This window comes from Stenella coeruleoalba, assembly GCF_951394435.1.
Source record: "Stenella coeruleoalba genome assembly, chromosome: 16".
NCBI classification, from domain to species: Eukaryota; Metazoa; Chordata; class Mammalia; order Artiodactyla; family Delphinidae; genus Stenella; species Stenella coeruleoalba.
Genome location: NC_137162.1, coordinates 81,928,378 through 81,947,288, shown reverse-complemented (window position 1 = coordinate 81,947,288; position 18,911 = coordinate 81,928,378). Strand labels below are relative to the sequence as shown.

Below are 18,911 nucleotides of genomic sequence, written 5' to 3'. Positions count from 1 at the left end.
TTAGCACCCAGACAGCGCTTTTCATCCAACCGCCTTGGGTGTTGCAGGGTTGGAAGGGGGAGTTTTTCCCTCACCACAAGAATTCCTGATATTATCGGGATCTTATGGTAATGTAATATTCTCCATCTAATTACTTTCTGTGATGTTTTAGGGCCCTTTAAAGACTGACATCTAGGCAAAAATCTGGCACTCTACCCTTCACTTGAGTTCTGCGGCAAAGAGCCTGGAGAAGGGGCACAGCATTTCTTTCTGCGACCAGGCTAGCTCAGAGGAATGCGGGAAGGACCTTGCAGGTGCAGAGCTGATTTGTGTCAAAAAGTCACCGAGGAGGGAGCACTGGGCTGCTCGTGGTCTCCATGAACTGACGATTTAAAATAAACTCCTATGAGAACAGGAAAGATACACAGAATGCTCATACCTGATCAAATTGATGTGGTTGTTAAAGCCCCTGCTGAGGCTTCGTGCTGGCATCTGATCCAACCATAACACGGGCTGGTCTGGGTCCGCAATCCTGTAAAAGGGAGCTCATTGAAAAATGAAGACCGGGGCTGCCCTGGTGGCGCAGTGGCTGAGGGGCCGCCTGCCGATGCAGGGGACACGGGTTCGCGCCCCGGTCCGGGAAGATCCCACATGCCACTGAGCGGCTGGGCCCGTAAGCCATGGCCGCTGAGCCTGCGCGTCCGGAGCTTGTGCTCTGCAACGGGAGAGGCCACACAGTGGCCCGCGTACCGCAAAAAAAAAAAAAAGAAGACCTTATAAAACCTAGAAATGTTCAAAAGCTTTCAAAATAAAACATGTAGAGGTCTTTGGAAAACAACTGCTCAGTCCATTACATCTAAAAGTATGAAACACAAACCTGCAAATTCCAAAAAGATATTCTAACTGGACCAAGGAAGATGTCAGTACAGGTTTACTAGTAGAGCAGGATTTTTCTCATGAAAATGAGTATCAGCGGTTCCCCCTCTAAACTGTAGCTGGTTGGCCAGGCCCGCACTTCAAGCATAAGAAGACTGGTGCACTGAAGCTCGTTCAAAGGTACCACAGGTAATGAACGATATGCTCTTCCAGAGAGACCGCTTTTTCTACAACACCTCACTTAGAAATGTGCTCGGAAGCATGGCAACGATCAATTCCTATTTCATAAATATTCGTCAAGTGTATTTCAAAGAATAATGATGTCAGGAATTTCTGACAAACTGTAGAGAGGAAAACGTAACTTACAAGGGCAATTATTAGTAAATAAAATGGGATTCAAAACCTGTGAACTAGAGGAGACTTAACATTTTCTGACAATGATAAGACGTCTAGCTTATTTTCACTGAAACGTCAGTTACCGTCTCCACTTCACTGCGATGTCAAACATGTCTCTCCACTGCATCAGCCGCGTTTTCCCATTCATTCGAACCTTTGAACTGGTCCACGTACGCTGTACAGCTTGCATGACTTCTAAGGCTGCCAAACCCATGGCTAAAAGAAGGAAATGTGGGGAAAACAGAGTTTGTAGGTACCCTTTAGAGGGAATGATCTTCGCCGACAACTCGGCGAAAGAATCATGGAATCTAAAAAAAAAAAAAAATTGGTTCTGATGCACCTAGGGCCCGGACAGGAATAAAGACGCAGACGTAGAGAATGGACTTGAGGACACGGGGAGAGGGAAGGGTAAGCTGGGACGAACTGAGAGAGTGGCATGGACATATATACACTACCAAATGTAAAATAGATAGCTAGTGGGAAGCAGCCACATGGCACAGGAGATCAGCTCGGTGCTTTGTGACCACCTAGAGGGGTGGGATAGGGAGGGTGGGAGGGAGACGCAAGAGGGAAGGGATATGGGGATATACGTATACATATGGCTGATTCACTTTGTTATACAGCAGAAACTAACACAGCATTGTGAAGCGATTATACTCCAAGAGATGTTTTAAAAAAATGACAAAAAATTTTAAAGGCAAAAAAAAGAATAAAAATTAAAATAAATATGAAAATAAACCGGGGAAAACAAAAAGAATCACAAGTATTGGTAATTTAACAGGACCATAGATGCATTACATGATGGCCTGACTAAAGCTCAACTCTATCAGAGGAAATTGGAGGCAACCTCACACTTGTCTGCTCCCAATCCTGAAAGCACTGAGGTTCAAATCCCTCCTCACCCTACAGTAAGGAGACAGCTCTGGTGGATGAGCTGTCTGATTTACAGCAATGACTGAAGACCTACCTCCTACATCTACACCAAAGCAACAGCATGAGAGCCAAAGCTGGAAGCGCTCTTCTCTCAGATTCAGTGTGAATGAATCTATACATTTCTGTTCTGATCACGTGGAGATTTTCAGTAAGCACAACATATGATTCTTTTCAAAAGTACAACGTGGTTTTACCAATCCTCCGCTCCTTTGTCATAAACACTCCCATTTTCAGATAGTTTTAAAATACCTCTGTGTATTCTCTTGTTTGGCAGGAAACCAGGTGTTTCATATTGCATCAGAGATCCCAAACGATCAGCTACACAAATCAGCTCTTGGACCTCGGGCTTGTAACTCTCAAAATTCTGATGTAACACATCTCTGGAAGAAACATTACGTACATGATAAAGACTTTTACCACAGATATCTGGTTATCCAGTTTCACCTGAAAAGCAGTCGCTTCTTCCACTGCAAAAATAATCAAGGAACTTCTGACCACATGATCTTTACTTCAGTGGTCTGTACCCAACCAGACACAAATTCAAAGCAGGACTCTTCATGACAGTGTGTGTACAGTCGCTGTCACGTGCTTGTTAGTAACGCTGATAACTAGTTTGCAATTCAGAAGACATGTCTGAGCCTTATTTGTTCTGTAAACCTCTCCAGAACACAGGGACTGCCTCTTTTGACAAGCAACCAAACCCGACCCTACGTCCATCTCCCGCTCCGGCCCCAAGTTATATGATGCCAAGTGTACTTGGGACTGTGTATGTGACTGCTACTGTTTACCCCGCCAACCTGCTAAAAGTTTTCATAACAAAGACTGCAATTCTAAGTTACAGACTGTGTCAGCGTTCAGTAATTCACTAGGAGGACTCCCAGGCTCTGTGTACAGTTGTACTCGTGGCTCTGAGGACACAGCACAATCGTCAGAGGGAAAAGGCACGTGGGGCAAGGTCCAGAGGAAGCCAGGCGCACTTCCAGGACCCTGGGGAGACACGTGGCACTAATTCCCCAAGTGAAACGCTCACTGGACACGCCGTGCCCAGGGACTGTACTGGGGGCTGACCACGTGAGCACCCCTGCCTTGCAGGTACCCTAGGCCCCCAGAGGAGGGCAGGTGTTCAGCATGAACCACACTGTTCATACACATGGCGCAGGTGCTGGGAGCCATTCTTAGCTCTGGGCACTTGGGGGTAGGGGGAGATCCCGAAATCCCCGTTCCCAGACGCCAGCCCAGGGCCAGCCTGGTGAGCAGGTCTCTCCAAGGACAGCCCTTCAGGCGCCCCCACTTTCCTGCACATAAATATTTCTCTAGTATGTATGCTAGAGAACATACATACCTCTTGGAGCAATCTATTTGGTTTTTATTATCTTGATTACTGAAACTTACGAAAGCATACAACCTCATCACTCAACGAAAGGACCTGAACAATTATGTAGCTCTACCTACTTGTATGTCACTTTCCTGTCCTATCCTCCTGCCTCCCAGGAAGAGGTAACTTACCTTGAATTTTGTGTTCACAATTCCTTGACGTTCTTCTTTTAAAAAATAGGTTACATATGTATATCCCCAAACAATATATTCTATAGTTTTGCTTATGAGCTCTATGGTGAAAATGATGTGACCCTGCAGTGTACCAACTTGCTGTTTTTACTCAATTTTATATTTCAAAATTAGTCCACACTGTTGCTTGGGTCATTTGTTTATACTGCTGTATAATACCCCACTATGCGACCGTATCACATTTATCCGTTTTTCTGTTCATGAACATTTGGGATGATTTCGTTTTCAGTTGTGAACAAAGAAACTGCTATCAACAGGTCTCCAAGCAGACATGTGCACAGGTACATGGTTCTCTCCTGAATATACACAGGAGCGGAACTTAAAGATCGTAGGACGTGCAAATATTCGATTTTACACAATAAGGACAAACTGCTGGCAGAAGTTCACGGAGCAATTTATACCCCAGTGTATGAAATTTCCCCATATCCTCCTCCTGGTCAACACTACTATCATCAGACTTTGTATTGCTAATATTTGTTTACCTAGTGGGTGAAGGATCTCATGTGGTCTTATATATTTATGAACTGAAGCATCTTTTCATATGCTTGCCATTCACGTTTTCCCCTTGATGAAATTACCTGTTCATGTCTTTTGCACTGTTCTAATTAGCTGTTTGACTTTTATTTGTAGAAACTGTTGGTGTTGAAAGGTTTACAGTCAGTCCAATAATTGACCCTAAGTAGGTGATATGACTTTCCTATTTTTAAGATTTTTCTCTTTACCTTAGGTGTTCTCCAGTTACTTATGATGTGTCTGAATGGATTTTTTTTCGTTTACCCTGCTTTTTTTAAAAAAAAATCTATGAATGTGTTTCCTTCGTTCTGGAAAATTCTTAGCCATTATTTCTTCACATACTGCCTCTCCTCCATTTTCTCCTTCGGGAGTTTCAATTACACACACAAGTGTTAGCCCTTCTTACATTTTACGTATCTGCTCTCTTTCAAGTTTTCTAACTCCTTGACTCTCTGTGCTCTGTCTTCCAATTCTGCAATTTTCTCTCAGCTATATCTAATCTGCTTTTTAGCCTGTATACTGAATTCTTCATTTCAATGATTATATTTTCTATTCCTAGAGCTTATGTTTTTGGTCTGCGGCATGTGGGTCTGTGGCATCTGTCTGGTCATTTTTTATAATCTCATGTCTCTTCCTCACGTTTGTGATCTCTTCATAATTTCTTCAAGCATTTCATTTGGAGTTATTGTAGAGTCTGTTTTCAACAATTCCAATATCTGAAGTCCTTAAGGGTCAAAGTCTATTGTTTGTGGCTTCTGTTGATTCTCACAAATGGTTTCGGTCATCTTGGTTTTCATTCTCACACTAATGATCTTAATCTGTGGGAATACTGGGGGTACAAGTTGGCACTAATTTCTCCCCAGGAAGGATCTGCGTCTGCTTCTGTTGAGATCCTGGGAATGCCTCCAATATGGGATCACTTTAGCCCTTTGAAGGTCAACAAACCCACCCCGCCAGGTCTCAAGGCACTCCACTGGATAGGATGCCTTCTTCCGTTAAAATGTGTTTACCATCCATCACTGTAGTTTGAATGCCTTCTCTTTTCTTTCTTTTTAGGCATAGAGGGAGCCGATCTTTACAGATTTTTCCTAATTTTTAGGACACTGCTAGACTGCCAGGAATTAATTTCTATTCTAAATCTAATTGTTCTGTAATGGGATAGCCTTTTAGCATATCCATTTTGCCATATTGCAGCAGTATTGGCCAGTGCTGTAATTTCAAACTTTTAATATGTTAAGAAATTTGTTTTAAAGTAACATGGTAAAGGAATAATGCATATCCTTCTTGCTACCAAGAAGTATAAGTACATTTGAAGTTACCCCACATTAGCAGGGAATGTCGCGCTAAAAGGAAAGACGATGTCCAAAGGTAAGCTAAAAGAAATATTTGCGGACATATCCAATTCAAAAATAAATTCATCAGAAACATGAATAGAAAGCCATTTACTGACCAAGAGATATTATGATGAACTTACAGCTCAGTGTTGAAAAAGAAAAAAAAATCTTCATTTAAAGCGCTCACTTTGAGAGTTGCACTGACATATATACACCACCAAACGTAAAAGAGATAGCTAGTGGGAAGCTGCTGCATAGCACAGGGAGATCAGCTCGGTGCTTTGTGACCACCTAGCGGGGTGGGATAGGGAGGGTGGGAGGGAGACGCAAGAGGGAGGGGGTATGGGGATATATGTATACATATAGCTGATTCACTTCGTTGTACAGTGGAAACTAACACCACATTGTAAAGCAATTCTACTCCCATAAAGATGTAAAAAATAAACAAATAAATAAAGCACTCACTTTATGTGGGGTTGCAGCCCTGGCTGCTCTTCGTAGTCTTCTATGAGGAAAGGCAGATTCTTAGCCCAGTGGTCTTTAAAGCTCCCAGGCAGGTCCGCGTCAATGTTATATTCCGTAAGAGGAGTATCAAGGTGGGCATGAAGATATCGAGAATACTCTGCAGATGGGAAATGGGATCTGACACACCCGGATATGCCAAAGAGACGGTTTTTATAGCTAACTGTAATTTTTTATAGCCAGTCTGTACAAATACTTCATAACAAACCGTTATTTAATTACGAGGATTCTGGGACTTCCCTGGTGGTGCAGTGGTCAAGAATCCGCCTGCCAGTGCAGGGGACACAGGTTCAATCCCTGGTCTGGGAAGATCCCACATGCCGCGGAGCAACTAAGCCCGTGCGCCACAACTACTAGGCCCGCACTCTAGAGCCAGCGAGCCACAACTACTGAGCCCACATGCCACAACTACTGAAGCCCACTGCGCCTAGAGCCCGTGATCCGCAACAAGAGAAGCCACGGCAATGAGAAGCCGGCGCACCGCAATGAAGAGTAGCCCCGGCTCGCCACAGCTAGAGAAAGCCCGCGCACAGCAACGGAGACCCAACGCAGCCAAAAGTAAATAAATAAATAAGTTTATTTTAAAAAATTACAAGAATTCTAAATGGAGACTCCAAATTTTAGCAAGTCACTCTTATATGATAACAGAGGTGGCCTGCCACTGACTTGAGCTACCAGGGTCAAATACAAGCCGGCCAATCAGGGTCCACTTCGACTAAATTTTAACCACCTTTCCATAAGCAACACCAAAGATCTCACTATTCGATTCCAGAGTCTGGCAATGCAAGTTCAGTGTTAGACAGAGCCTGCTTCCTTCTCAACTAATAGATCTACTGACTACGTATGCGATTTCATCAACTGACTGACCAACTGCTGCTTATCTCTAGGGACGCGGTGTAGAAAAAACCAGGATATGGAGTGCCCCCAGCTTCAGTCTATAGTTCACAAGTCCAAGTTCTCCTAAACCAGGAAAATAGAGGGAATTACAATTTAGAGTAAAGAGCTATGCTGTCGAAAATGTAATCCCTAGCCAGCTGGCTACTGACAATTGAAGGGGTGACTAGTGCGGCTGAAGCACTGAACTTTAGATTTTACTTAATTTGAATTAATTTAAACTTAAAACTGATATTTTATTCAATTATTAGAAAACTGCCGTAGGTTTGGAACAACTTACGTATATCAGTCTACTTTTACAACTTTAAACGTTATGAAATCTACGTTCAGATCAAGTATTTCCAATGAAAATGTAGCGTCCAAATTGAGATGAACTGTAAGTGTAAAATATAGGCCACATTCAAAGACTAGTACCAAAAATGTAAAACATCCAATAAAGAGTGTTTTCATATTAATTATATATTGAACTAATATTGTGGAGGTACCGAGTTAAATAAGATAAAATATATTATTAAAATGAATTCCACCCGTTCGTTTTTACTTTTTTTAATTTTTTGCTGTACGCGGGCCTCTCACTGTTGTGGCGTCTCCCGCCACGGAGCACAGGCTCCGGACGCGCAGGCCCAGCGGCCATGGCTCACGGGCCCAGCCGCTCCGCGGCATGTGGGATCTTCCCGGACCGGGGCACGAACCCGCGTCCCCTGCATCGGCAGGCGGACTCTCAACCACCACGTCACCAGGGAAGCCCCCGTTTTTACTTTTTTAGTGTGGCTACTAGAATTTTAAAATTACACACATGGCTTGTAAATGTTTTCACTTGGACATTGCTAGTACAGAGGGCTAATGATAAAGGAAAGAGAAGGAATAAAAGTAAAGATTTGGGCTTTATATGAAAAACAAAAATGTCTTTGTGTATGGCAGAGAAAGGGTAAGACTGACTAATAAAAGGATAACCCAAAGATCTGCTTTCTTCTTCATCTCAATTTAAATTCTCCAAACTATGTGGGAATTCTGATATGAACGAATGACAGTTCAAAGATACCAAGTTTTTATTTAACAGTAAAAACCTCATAAAATGTTCCTTTCCTGTCATTCCTATATCTCTGGATGAGGTGTGACAAGTCATGGATACCCAGATGATTGTCACATTTAGGTCAAAATATGTTTTTTTGGCATAAGTAAAATTTTTTAACTTTAGAAAGAAAAAATGTGAGGAAGAGGAAAAAAAAAGCACTGGATTGGCCTTTAGAAGACATGGGCTCGTCCCCCTAGTCCAGATACCACCACTAACCAAGGGGCAGCTGAGGACAAGTCACGCAGCTGCTCTGAGACTCAACTGCCTAACACGGAACATCAGAGACACAAGCAGTATCACTCCTACTCCAAGCACTCAGGGTCAGTGATTCTGCAGCTGTTTGACTTACCTCGGAGGTACTTCACTTTAAGGTACTCTGGGCTGGCCTTCTGGCCTGGGAGAGGGTCATTTAGCATAACTTTAGTTTGTGCTTTTATCCCTTCATAAAACTGTCCCATTGCTACGTGGCTGAGTCCTTTCATGTACTGGCACACCTCGTTATACGGTTCCAGCTGCAGACACCGCTGAGGCATCGAAGGAGAAAATGCTGTATTAGAATCAATACAGTTTAAGGAAACTTTAAAGTACTTTCTTCTTTAATCTGGAATTAGGAAAGTCTTCTCTCCAGGTTAAATCAGACCAAATACATCCTCAGTAAATCGGTCTACAGGACCGGGCCATGGTTTTTTCCTCCTTCTTTTTGCTGAAGTATAAGCACTATTCTTGCCTGCCCTCCCCGCTGACCCCATTCATTTCAATGAACTTTGTTGAAGAATGACGCAGAATTGCAGTTACACTGCTTCTCACTTACGGATGCTCACCTTGAAGTTCTTAAGGGCTTCCTGCAAGCTGCCATGGTGGTAAAGCATCATTCCCCGAAGCTGGAGGGTCTGCACGTGATTTTGGTTCAGCAACAGAGCCTTTTGAAAGCTCTCAGTGGCTGCTTCAAAATTGCCCAGCTCTCTAGGTGTTCGACAATAGTAATAAACATAGTATAGGCATTTCAGTAAACACACAGAATAAGTTATCCTCAGAATTATGGTTCAGTCTACAAATACGATACTTTAATGTGGGAGTTTGCTTTTTTATTTTACCACTTTATAGCTACTTAGCCTTTGACGCATCATATCCGACTTGCTTTTTCTAAATCTTACCAGATTATAGGATCACCATAGAGCTCTTGAAATTCTTTGGGGGAAAATTAATTTATTGATTTCCAAAGACAAATGCTTATTCAAATCCCTTTCCCCAACTCATGATCAGCTCCAACCCCTAAAAAAACTTTGTGTAAATTTTAGTTGTCTGGATAGAAACATATGTTTCTCCTTTGGAAAAAAGTAAGTAGGTTATAATCATACAGAGGTATATCATTGCGAATCAAATTCACAGGCTTATAATTTTTTCTGTCACTGAAGGTACTTCACTTAAAATCCAGTAAATCATTATCTACTTTAAAATTCTGAAATAAGAAGTATATTTCAGAATTGTGATCATTTCAGAGTGGAAATGGTTATTACTGACCAGCCTTGCCCTCTTTTATATATCAACATTTTTATAAATAATTGAAGAACCCTCAAAATATCCCATATGTCAACTTTCTATAAATAATGAAGATTTAAAAAATATATATATAACACCCATGACATTTCTACAGCACTTTACTATTTACTAGGTGTTTTCAAATCTGTTTTCAATTTATATACCCAACAATTTCGTGGGACAGGAAGGATAAATATCATCCCTTAAACCTAGAACAAATCCAAACACACTTTCTCCAAGTTAGTATGAGAGCTTTTCCAACGATGGCATCAGATAAATAAGCTCTTAAATGTAACCCTTCCTGAATAGGGCACCTAACAGGGTTTTACAGGGGGTTTCCATGACTGTCTGTCTCTTTCCTAACTTTTATAGCACCTTTATACGAGTCAGAATGTTAAAAACATTTTAAGCCAAAAGTCAGAATAGCTTTGCTGGTCAGGGCAATGCATGTAGTCAGGAAGCCAGGGTCCAGGCACAACTACTCATACCCTACAGAGATGCATCATAACTGTAACATTTCCATCCCGCAATTCTAGGAATCTTCAAACAGATCCTAGTGATGTGGGTATTAACCTTAGGTACTGCCTAAAAAGGCAGCAGCGTCTGTAACTCAGCAGCTTATGATGCCACTATGCAAAGCAACAACTCTTGAAGGACTAACGTCTTCTAGACTAATACATACAGACCGAGGCTGTTTTAAGACACAGTAACAGGTATCACGATATCCTCTTACCCGTGGTTCTATGTTCCAGAGAAGATCTTAGTAAGTATGTGAATGCCTATGTGATTTAGAATGACCGTCTCTTTTGGTTAAGAAATGCATTTTTTTTTTTTTAATCACTATTATGTGAGGCTATCCCACTCTACGCCCTCCCTCCTACCCCAACTATTAGTACTTTACTTACCTATAGGCCTGCCCCAGGCTTTTATATGCATCAATAAAATCAACTTTCTGCTTCAAAGCTTCTTTGAAGGATTCAATAGCTTCCTGTAAAAAGTATATAGAAAATTATTTCATTTGCTTAACTGTTAAAATTGAGTTTCTCTCAAATCACTAAAGGACATATATATATATATATATATATATATATATATATATATATAAAATACATGGTCTCTGAGTACTTTTTTTTTTAAATAGGAGGACTTCAAAAAAAAAAAGAGAGGTAGAAAGTACAATAAACTATGAGTCTGGAGGATTTAATTTCAATAGTAAACAAATGCATTACTATGAACAACAACAGAGCCTTAAGCTTCTCCTTCCAAAATGGGAAAACAGCTTCTCACTATCTTTTTCATTAGGACTTTAGTACTGATAACACCTGCATTTTAATATCAGTTCCTTAATTAATAAAAACCCTATGGAACAAAAGTAAGCCTAATAGCTGTGTGAAATGATGCAAAACGATCACAGCTAGCAGCATTGGAAAGTGGACCAATAGAAGAGACAAAAAAAGCAAGCCCAATGTGAAATTATTTATAGAACAAGAAGAAAGGCTCCCAGGATAGCCACCTGAAGGGCTCCCATGATCTACGAGGAAAAAAGAAACCGTAAAATTCAGGAGAAGGCTTCAAGTTGGGGGCAGGTGGGCATGACTCCTGCCAGCACAGCTCAGGGCGGCACTAAGGGCCCAGAGGTGCACACGCTACGCTTTCAGGGGAGCCCTCAGAACCACAGTGCACTTGGCCGCAGGGGGACTCTCTGGGGAAATTGGTGATAAAATAAAAATGGGTGATGAAATGTTTCAGAATAAACATCCTAGGCTTACACTGGGATTGAACGTACTTTTCATTATGACTCTAGTTATTGTGATTAAAAAAAATTACGAAGACACTTCCCACATTTCCCGAGGAAAAGACATATCTGACTTAACGGCTATAAAGGCTCACAATCTCTAAGAGCTTTAATTGAGAGACACTTGACTTTAAAACTTCTGGAATAGATCATTTCAACCTGATTAGAGAATTCAGAGCAGAAAACCACTAAAGATATCAAATGCCTTGCCCATGGTAGGCACTCAATAAATATTTAGTGCCCCGGTAGGCACACAAAATAGTTTTGCAAAAGCTATACAATCTTGATTCTTTTCAGAAAGTCATTCAGCCCCTGCTCCTTGATTTTCTCAGAATGGGCCAGCAGGGCAAGAGAGGCTGGCTTTGAAACTCTTCAAAGGCAAAACTGAGGACAAAATCGCCTCACGAAGAAATGCCACTGAATAGCTACTGTTTGGGTGAAAGATGAGAACGGATAAATTTTAACACCGAAGAAACGTAAAAGGGCATTCTTCATCGGGCTTCCTGCCGTGACATGATCTCGACCTTTTAGGATTTGTACAACTGCACTTTCAATTCGACAAACATGTATTGAGCGCCTACTATGTGCCAGGGATAGCAGGAGGTAAGGGGACACGAAGATGGGTGAGTCATTACCTCTGTACTCTGAGAATTCACAGTGTCATTAGAAAGCCAAGTAGGTAACCAGTTTATTAGAATACAAACTAAGAACTACAGCAGAGATGTGAGGAAGAGGCTCTGGGAATGAAGAGAAAGAAACCACTGAACTGAGCCTGGGAGACCAGAAGAGGCTGTACAGAGGCGCTGACAACTGAGCTGGGTCTTAAAGAACGAGGAGTTTGGTAAAGCAAGAGGGCATCTTGGACGGGGCCGGGGGCACCGCACAGCGGCACAGAGCGCTCACCGACGCTGGGAAAGCCGGAGGGGCAGGAGTGCAGGGGGTATGGGGTCGGGGGGAGTGGGGAAGAGGGAAAGCCGGGGCCAGTAGGAAGGAAGCAACGAGGACTGGGGGCTCTGAGGAGGTGTGGGACCTCACAAAATTTACTCTTCGTAAACATGAAAAATGCTGGTAAAAAAGGAGAAGACACGCTGGAGAGGGGAGAGGATGGGGCCCAGATGGGAGGCGGCTGTGAAGGAACAGGCAAGAGATAATGCAAGCTCAGATTGAGACAGTGCCTCTGAGGAGAGGGAAAGAAGGGTCAAATTCGGGAGAGAGTTTTAAAGGCAAACTAAGAGAAAATCTGGTGGCTGTCTGGGTACGAGGGAGGGAGGAGGGAGAAGAGAGGGCAGGAAGAGTCTAGGCTGAGAGCCCGGGTGGAGGGAGGCGTTAAGGAATGTTAGGAAGTACGGGGGAGGTCGTGAGTCCACTGGGGCGTGTGATGTCTGGGGTGTTTGTGGACGTCTCGTGGAGATGCCCAGGAGGCGGCTGCTGCCCACTGCACTTACTGCATGCTTGGACGCCACAGTTCTTCAAAGTCTGATTTCTCTTCAGCTTTTAAGTCTTTGGTTTCGGGGTTCCTGTCTAATCACTGCACAGCTCTCTACCTCATTCTGCCAAAGAGGGGACATAGCAGAATCAAGATTTTGAGCCATTGGGAACAAAGAAACTACGTTTGTTGAATCAATCTCTAAGCACATGAACTGGCTCTGAATTCGTTGGCATCGTGAATGCAATCATCACCACTTAGGCCACCATCTTCTTTACTAGCTAAAGGGCAGCCATCGCCCTGGGGCTGTTCGGTATAACTGAACAGAACAAACGCAGGTAACTCTCAAAGTAAAGGCTTATAATATACAATTTTTGAAATATCCTTACAACATGGGTAGAATTCAGTAGAAAAGTTCCTGCTGTTTTACTCCCTGGGAATTTCCAGAATGTCTGATATATCTTCTGAATTGGACAATTGTGAAACTTGTCATGTAATATATCCTAATATATTTCTAATGTATTATATCATAAAGTAAATAAGCCATCACCCGCTCTGTTTCTAAACTGCTGTTGACCTGGAGAGACCACCTTTACGGTACAGAGATAGCTCAAACTCATGGGTCCATTTAATACTTCGTCTCTACAGTTAACGAGAGAAAGAGAGATATCTGAACTAAGTTCATTAATTTAATTAAGGCATTTCACCACTGACTCAGTTTTCCAATCTCTGTAACTGGGACACCCTCTGCTCCTTCTATACTTCACGGGGATGCTTTTGGGGATGAGTGAGATGCTACGGAAACACCCTGACCTCCTCGGACGGCAGATCTATAAAATGCAAAGAAAAAGTTCCCATCTATTACACACGTTGCTGCTGTGTCGGTGGGCATGGTGAAAAGGAGGGAAGACCAAACCGTTTGGTGAGACTCGTTCACTGAGGGGCTGCCAACACTCAGAGAATGAAAGCACTGTTTCTAGGTCTTCATCCGGGAGGTTTGGAATAAACCAAACTGAATTTTGGTCCATGTCTATTTTCTACTTAGTGTCTCTGTTATGGCTCTTTGCTGAAAAATTCTCATTTCGAAATAACACAAAGGGCCCTGCCCACGTTCCTAAACATGGCTTTACAGTTAAAAGTGAAATCAACTGTTTGCATTTGTTTACTTTAAAAATTATCTGGACCCTCTTAGTACTAATAATTGGCCTTTTTTTTTTTTTCTATTTCAGATCTCTTTCTCCTCCACGTGATACTCAAGGGAGAGACTCTGAACACAGCATTGCGATTCTCAATTTTTTAACTGAAGGAGACTGAGAGAAGATGAGAAGACAGACGGCAGAGACAAAATAAACTGGAAGACGTCACCTGGCAGCTGCTCAAAGCACATGTTAAATAACTCAAAGCCCGCACTGCCTGTCCGAATCCTCGAAGGCGGACGGAAAGGGTCCCTGTTAGGACCACCTCCACATACTTGCAAACCGGAGATGAGGTGTATGAAGTAAGATTTGCAAAATTCCTTCTAGTTTGGTTTTTAACGGACGGGAGTTATTTTTTAGAATCCACAAAACTTCGATGAAATTACATTCCCACATGTAAAATAATCTGTATCATAATCAATACCTGATTCAGGTTTACAGTTTATAAAGGGCTTTTCACACATGTTGTTTTATGGAAGCCTCACTCTCACTTCAAGAGGCAGACGGTACCATCATCTCTGCCTGATAAATGTGGAGAGACGGGCTCAAAGAGTTCAAGCAGCGGCTTCAGCAGTGCAGTTAATAAGATTCAGAGCGAGAGCTCAGAGCAAGGCCTTCCAACTCCGATTCAGCTCTCTGCCCTTGACATGCATTTACCCCACTGATTCTTACTGAGCACCTACTATGCGACAGGCACTGTCTGTAACACAGAGGACTTACAACTTGTGGCCTTTTTAGAGGTAAACCTTCTCCCCACCCTCCCAGTGTGTGTGTTTATGTGTGTGTCAGATCCTCAGAACTATTTTTAATAATAACACGCATGCTCTCTCTGCCAGAGTACCCTTCTCTGCCACAGGTTGTTGAAGCTCTTCCCACCTTTCCAAGTTCAGGGTTAAGTGCAGCCTACTCTGAATTCTCCACCTCCTGGTCAGAATGAGTGTCTTCACCTAGGCGGGCGGGCAGACCGTCTGTGACTCTCAGGCCAGCTGTCTTCAGTCGGGCAGTTTGGAGTGTCAGGCCTTGGGTGAGAGCCAGAGCTCCACTCTCAGCCGTGTTTCTGCCCCTCACCCTGGCCGGAAAGAAGCTGCTGTAGGACAGGCTCCCCAAACAGGCTCGGAGAATGGAGAGTCCCGGGCAGGAGGAGGGGCAGGCAGGCTGGCAGTGACGTCCCTGCCCCACTCAGCTGACACAGAGCCTCTCCTTTGTCCCTCGCCTCCTTCTTCCCACAGCAGCCTTCAAGGGACAGTGCTGGGACCACTCCTGCAGCCCCCAGAGGACCCGAGGCAGTCTGGCCGCCCCTGACCTGAACGTGGCCAGCGACCCCCTCAGCAGTCCCCCTGTCCCTACCCTCCTCGGCCACCACTGCATCAGCAACCACTTCCTCAATACAGATTGGGTCTCAACTCTGTATTTCCCCCCAGATCTAGACTTCACAGCCCCTCTGGGCCTAGCAACTCAAGTCCGCACCTGAGACCTTTCAGGGCCCCTCCCCGTGCTGCAGCCCTTCACACTCAGCCTTCCTATTTGCTCAAGGGCCTGACCATGGCCCCGCCCCCCCACGTCATCACTCACACCTTCCTCTCGCCCTCAGAGCCCTTCTCCTTCCCAGCCCCGCTCTGCCTTCCAGGTCAGGACGAAGTCCACTTGCTCTCTGGACCTTCCCTAAATCTCGAGTTCAAATGAATCTTTCTCACCTCTGCTTCCAAAGCACTCTGCTTCTACTGCTTTCTTTCGTGTGTTCACCCTATGATAAGTTATCTGTGGGGAAAGCCTTTGGAAACTGTATTCGTCCCAAGTGTAAAGCATTATTTCTCCCTTATAACCTTTCGCCCTCTCCCCTTCTGCACCCTCCTCCAAGTACCTATCAGATAGTAGGCGCTCAATAAATATCTCGATGCAAACAACTTTCTAAAATAAACCAATGAGACACTTGAGACGTCATTTTAAAACCTGCCAGACTTAACCCCGCTCAGTTCACCGCAAAGGAGAAGCAGGATTGCTGTAGGTACACATATTGCACAGCACTTTCACCTTCAAAAGTCCTCTGTGAAAGAAAGTTAAACCTTTGTATAGCATAGCTATGGGCTGGTTTTTGTTCAGTTCTAAGGACTGCTGAAAGTCTTCGTGGGCTGTTGCATAGTCCTACAAAAAGGAGAATGAAAAAAAAAAAATAAAGTAGTATTCGTTACATATTTGGACATGTCCTACTTTCGACTGATAGAGGAAAAGAAATCCCAATTTAGCTTGTGCCCTTTCTGGCTTTAAAGGAGACATTTCATGACCACGAATATTAGAAGAATGCTTACACTGTTTGTTGAAAGAGTCGATTTCAATTGACAGGAGAAGCTCACAAAGGTTTAATTTAAGCACACTGTCTCAGCCACAGAAAAGAATATTATTTTAAATTCCATTAAGGCCATAATCTGTTACAGAAATTTTACAAATTATTTTCTGGTACTAGCATTTTATTATACTGAATTCTAAAATAATTAGGACATAGATCAACCTTAAAATGTGTTATGTTGTGATTTTTTAAATCTACTTTCTTTTGCAATAGAAAATTGTTATTAAAATGACTGCAAGCCCACAAAAACAGCTATGGCAGTCATAAATACCACTCTAACGATAAAAGATGATCTTGCTACATTGAGAAGCTACAGTCTGGGAAGCCGCATTAGTTCAGGTTATGGTTTTCGGGTTGGGATACCCAAAGAAATTCAAATTGTACCTCTAAGTTTAATGATCACACATTGACAACATGCATACCTGCTTCTCTATGCTGACATCTGCAAGCACAGTTAAGGTATAATCTGTAAACCAAATTTCTCTTCTTCTGTTTCTCACTCTTTCTTTTCTCCCCCAGCCCAGAATTAGTTACTGCTGACAGTTCAAGCACGAAAATGTGTTCCTGGTACTTAATATTTCTCCACTGGGTTCGACCTCAGCTAAAGAAAATGCTTTCATAACTGTCTTGTATCACGAACTATTATAATACAGCCCCAAACCCAAATCTATCCAATAGCAGCTTTCTGAAGCAGAAGGAAAGGCGAAATCTTTATCATCATGAAAGGGCACGTTTTAAGGCAAGAACAATTCACCTCTGATATGAAGTACAGGGTCCCGCGGTGTCTGTACAGCCGTGCTGAGGGCTGAAGTTGAATAGCTTTAGTGAGATCACTCACTGCTTCATTAATTCGTCCCAGAGGGGACAGAATCTATAAACCCAAAAATGTAATTAGGGGAGAAAAGTCCCAACGAGCGCCCCTACAACCGTCAATGTTTCTGACTTTTCAATTCCACTTCACCACCCCACATTCACAATGTGACCCTCTCAGCAGTCTAGAACCCTTGACCCCACGTACTATGCAGTGAGGTTCAAAGTCAACAGCTGAGGGGCTGCCGATCTTGTCCAGCCACGGGGAGGCGGATGACCTATGACCGTGGCAATTGCCTTGTCACTGTTTCATGTTCTAGGTCAAAGCAGATGTTGCTTTTCTTGAAGTGTGACCATTTGTTCCCCAACCTATCATTTACCTTTCAAAACAAAATTTGGCATGTCAAATTAACCTGAAAGATAACTTTGAACCATTAAAATAGAGGAATTGTTCAACACGGATTGGAGTCCTCCATGGCGTCTAGCTAGGCCGTCTGGAGTATTCAGTGCTGAACGGCAATTTCTAGGATTCCAGGTGTTTTGTAAGCCCTCTTCTGTGAACGGCTCTCAACTCAGCAGTCACGATCTGCAAGGCCGTGAAGGAACATCTGCAGGCCTGTTCTGAATGCTCTTTTGATGGAGCCGTCGGTGGTGTTCAGGCAACCATGACAATACAGAAGACAGCTCAGAATGCAGAAGTTCACCCAAATGACATAAGAAGACCCAAAATGGGTATCAGTATTCATGCAGTCAAGCTCAAGCAATTTATCCAGAACAGATGTCCTTAAATTAGGGTTAATTTTGTTCTTATAATAGGTCATTTCCATCAAGTTTTACTAACTGGTTTCCTCCTCTGCAGGAACTTAAAAGCAGCAAGAGAGGGAAGATTCAGGCAGGCACACGACCAGGGGCAAGAAGGCTCAGAGAGAGGAAAGAAATGGAAAATATGCCCTTAGAGTTCAAGAAGCATAGGGGTCTAGGGTTATATCTTCAAAGGAAAAACATCCCAACCCAGTATATTAACCCCTAGAGACATAAGTGAATTATCACACCCCAGCACAACAATCAATACGCATAATAATGACCAGAGTAACTAAAAAAGGTTAAATTATGTTCACTACATATAGACTATTTCCGAAAGTATAAAAGTGAAAGCTTTCTTATAAAATAATGCCTGACGTATATAAATGGTACCCTGTAATTTAGCTGGAAGAATCACTATGTCATGACATTATTGCCTGATGATGCCAGAAAAGGGGGATATTACTATATATTTTTAAGATCATTGGAAATCACTTTTCTGATTACTAACATCATTTGGGGTACACGATTAGCGTTTTATTAGATATACAAATTTTTGAGAGCTGCTAAATCAGTCTTCTTTCTAAGTGTGCTTAAGTAAATTCATGCTTTATCATAACATTTAGCACAGCACCAGCGTAATGGCGGGGAAAAGCACAGTACCCAGCCCCTGGAGCAGAAGGTCACCAAGTGAACCACCAAACGCTCACCCTAAAAACCAACAGGACTCTCGTGCAGCAGCGAACAGATTACGGTCACTTAGCCCTTAGGGTTACAATCCAAAAGTGCCATGAGAAAACGAATTCTTTCATTAATTGAGAAGGAATTTCCTTCAGAAAGCCAAATCCCCAATAAAACAAACAACTCATTTTAAGAAACTGAACTGTAACTTCAGACACTATAATTTTGAGA

General features: G+C 42.9%; 2 protein-coding genes across 7 annotated transcripts in view; both read right to left on the bottom strand.

Annotated features, from left to right (window-relative positions):
- TTC13 (tetratricopeptide repeat domain 13) overlaps positions 1 to 18,911 on the bottom strand; it is a 71,217-nt gene that overhangs the window by 15,414 nt on the left and 36,892 nt on the right. For all 6 annotated transcript variants that reach the window (XM_079899208.1, XM_079899209.1, XM_079899210.1 and 3 more), the window contains 9 exons: positions 17,143 to 17,259; positions 16,076 to 16,186; positions 10,533 to 10,615; positions 8,910 to 9,051; positions 8,438 to 8,612; positions 6,063 to 6,219; positions 2,434 to 2,564; positions 1,335 to 1,467; positions 419 to 511 (listed from right to left, as the gene is read on the bottom strand). In XM_079899208.1, coding sequence (XP_079755334.1) covers positions 419 to 511; positions 1,335 to 1,467; positions 2,434 to 2,564; positions 6,063 to 6,219; positions 8,438 to 8,612; positions 8,910 to 9,051; positions 10,533 to 10,615; positions 16,076 to 16,186; positions 17,143 to 17,259 — 1,142 coding nt within the window. The remainder of the gene's footprint in view (positions 1 to 418; positions 512 to 1,334; positions 1,468 to 2,433; positions 2,565 to 6,062; positions 6,220 to 8,437; positions 8,613 to 8,909; positions 9,052 to 10,532; positions 10,616 to 16,075; positions 16,187 to 17,142; positions 17,260 to 18,911) is intronic.
- FAM89A (family with sequence similarity 89 member A) overlaps positions 17,173 to 18,911 on the bottom strand; it is a 78,953-nt gene continuing 77,214 nt past the window's right edge. Inside the window, exon 3 of the transcript XR_013824168.1 lies at positions 17,173 to 17,259. The gene's annotated coding sequence lies outside the window, so the exon portion shown is untranslated. The remainder of the gene's footprint in view (positions 17,260 to 18,911) is intronic.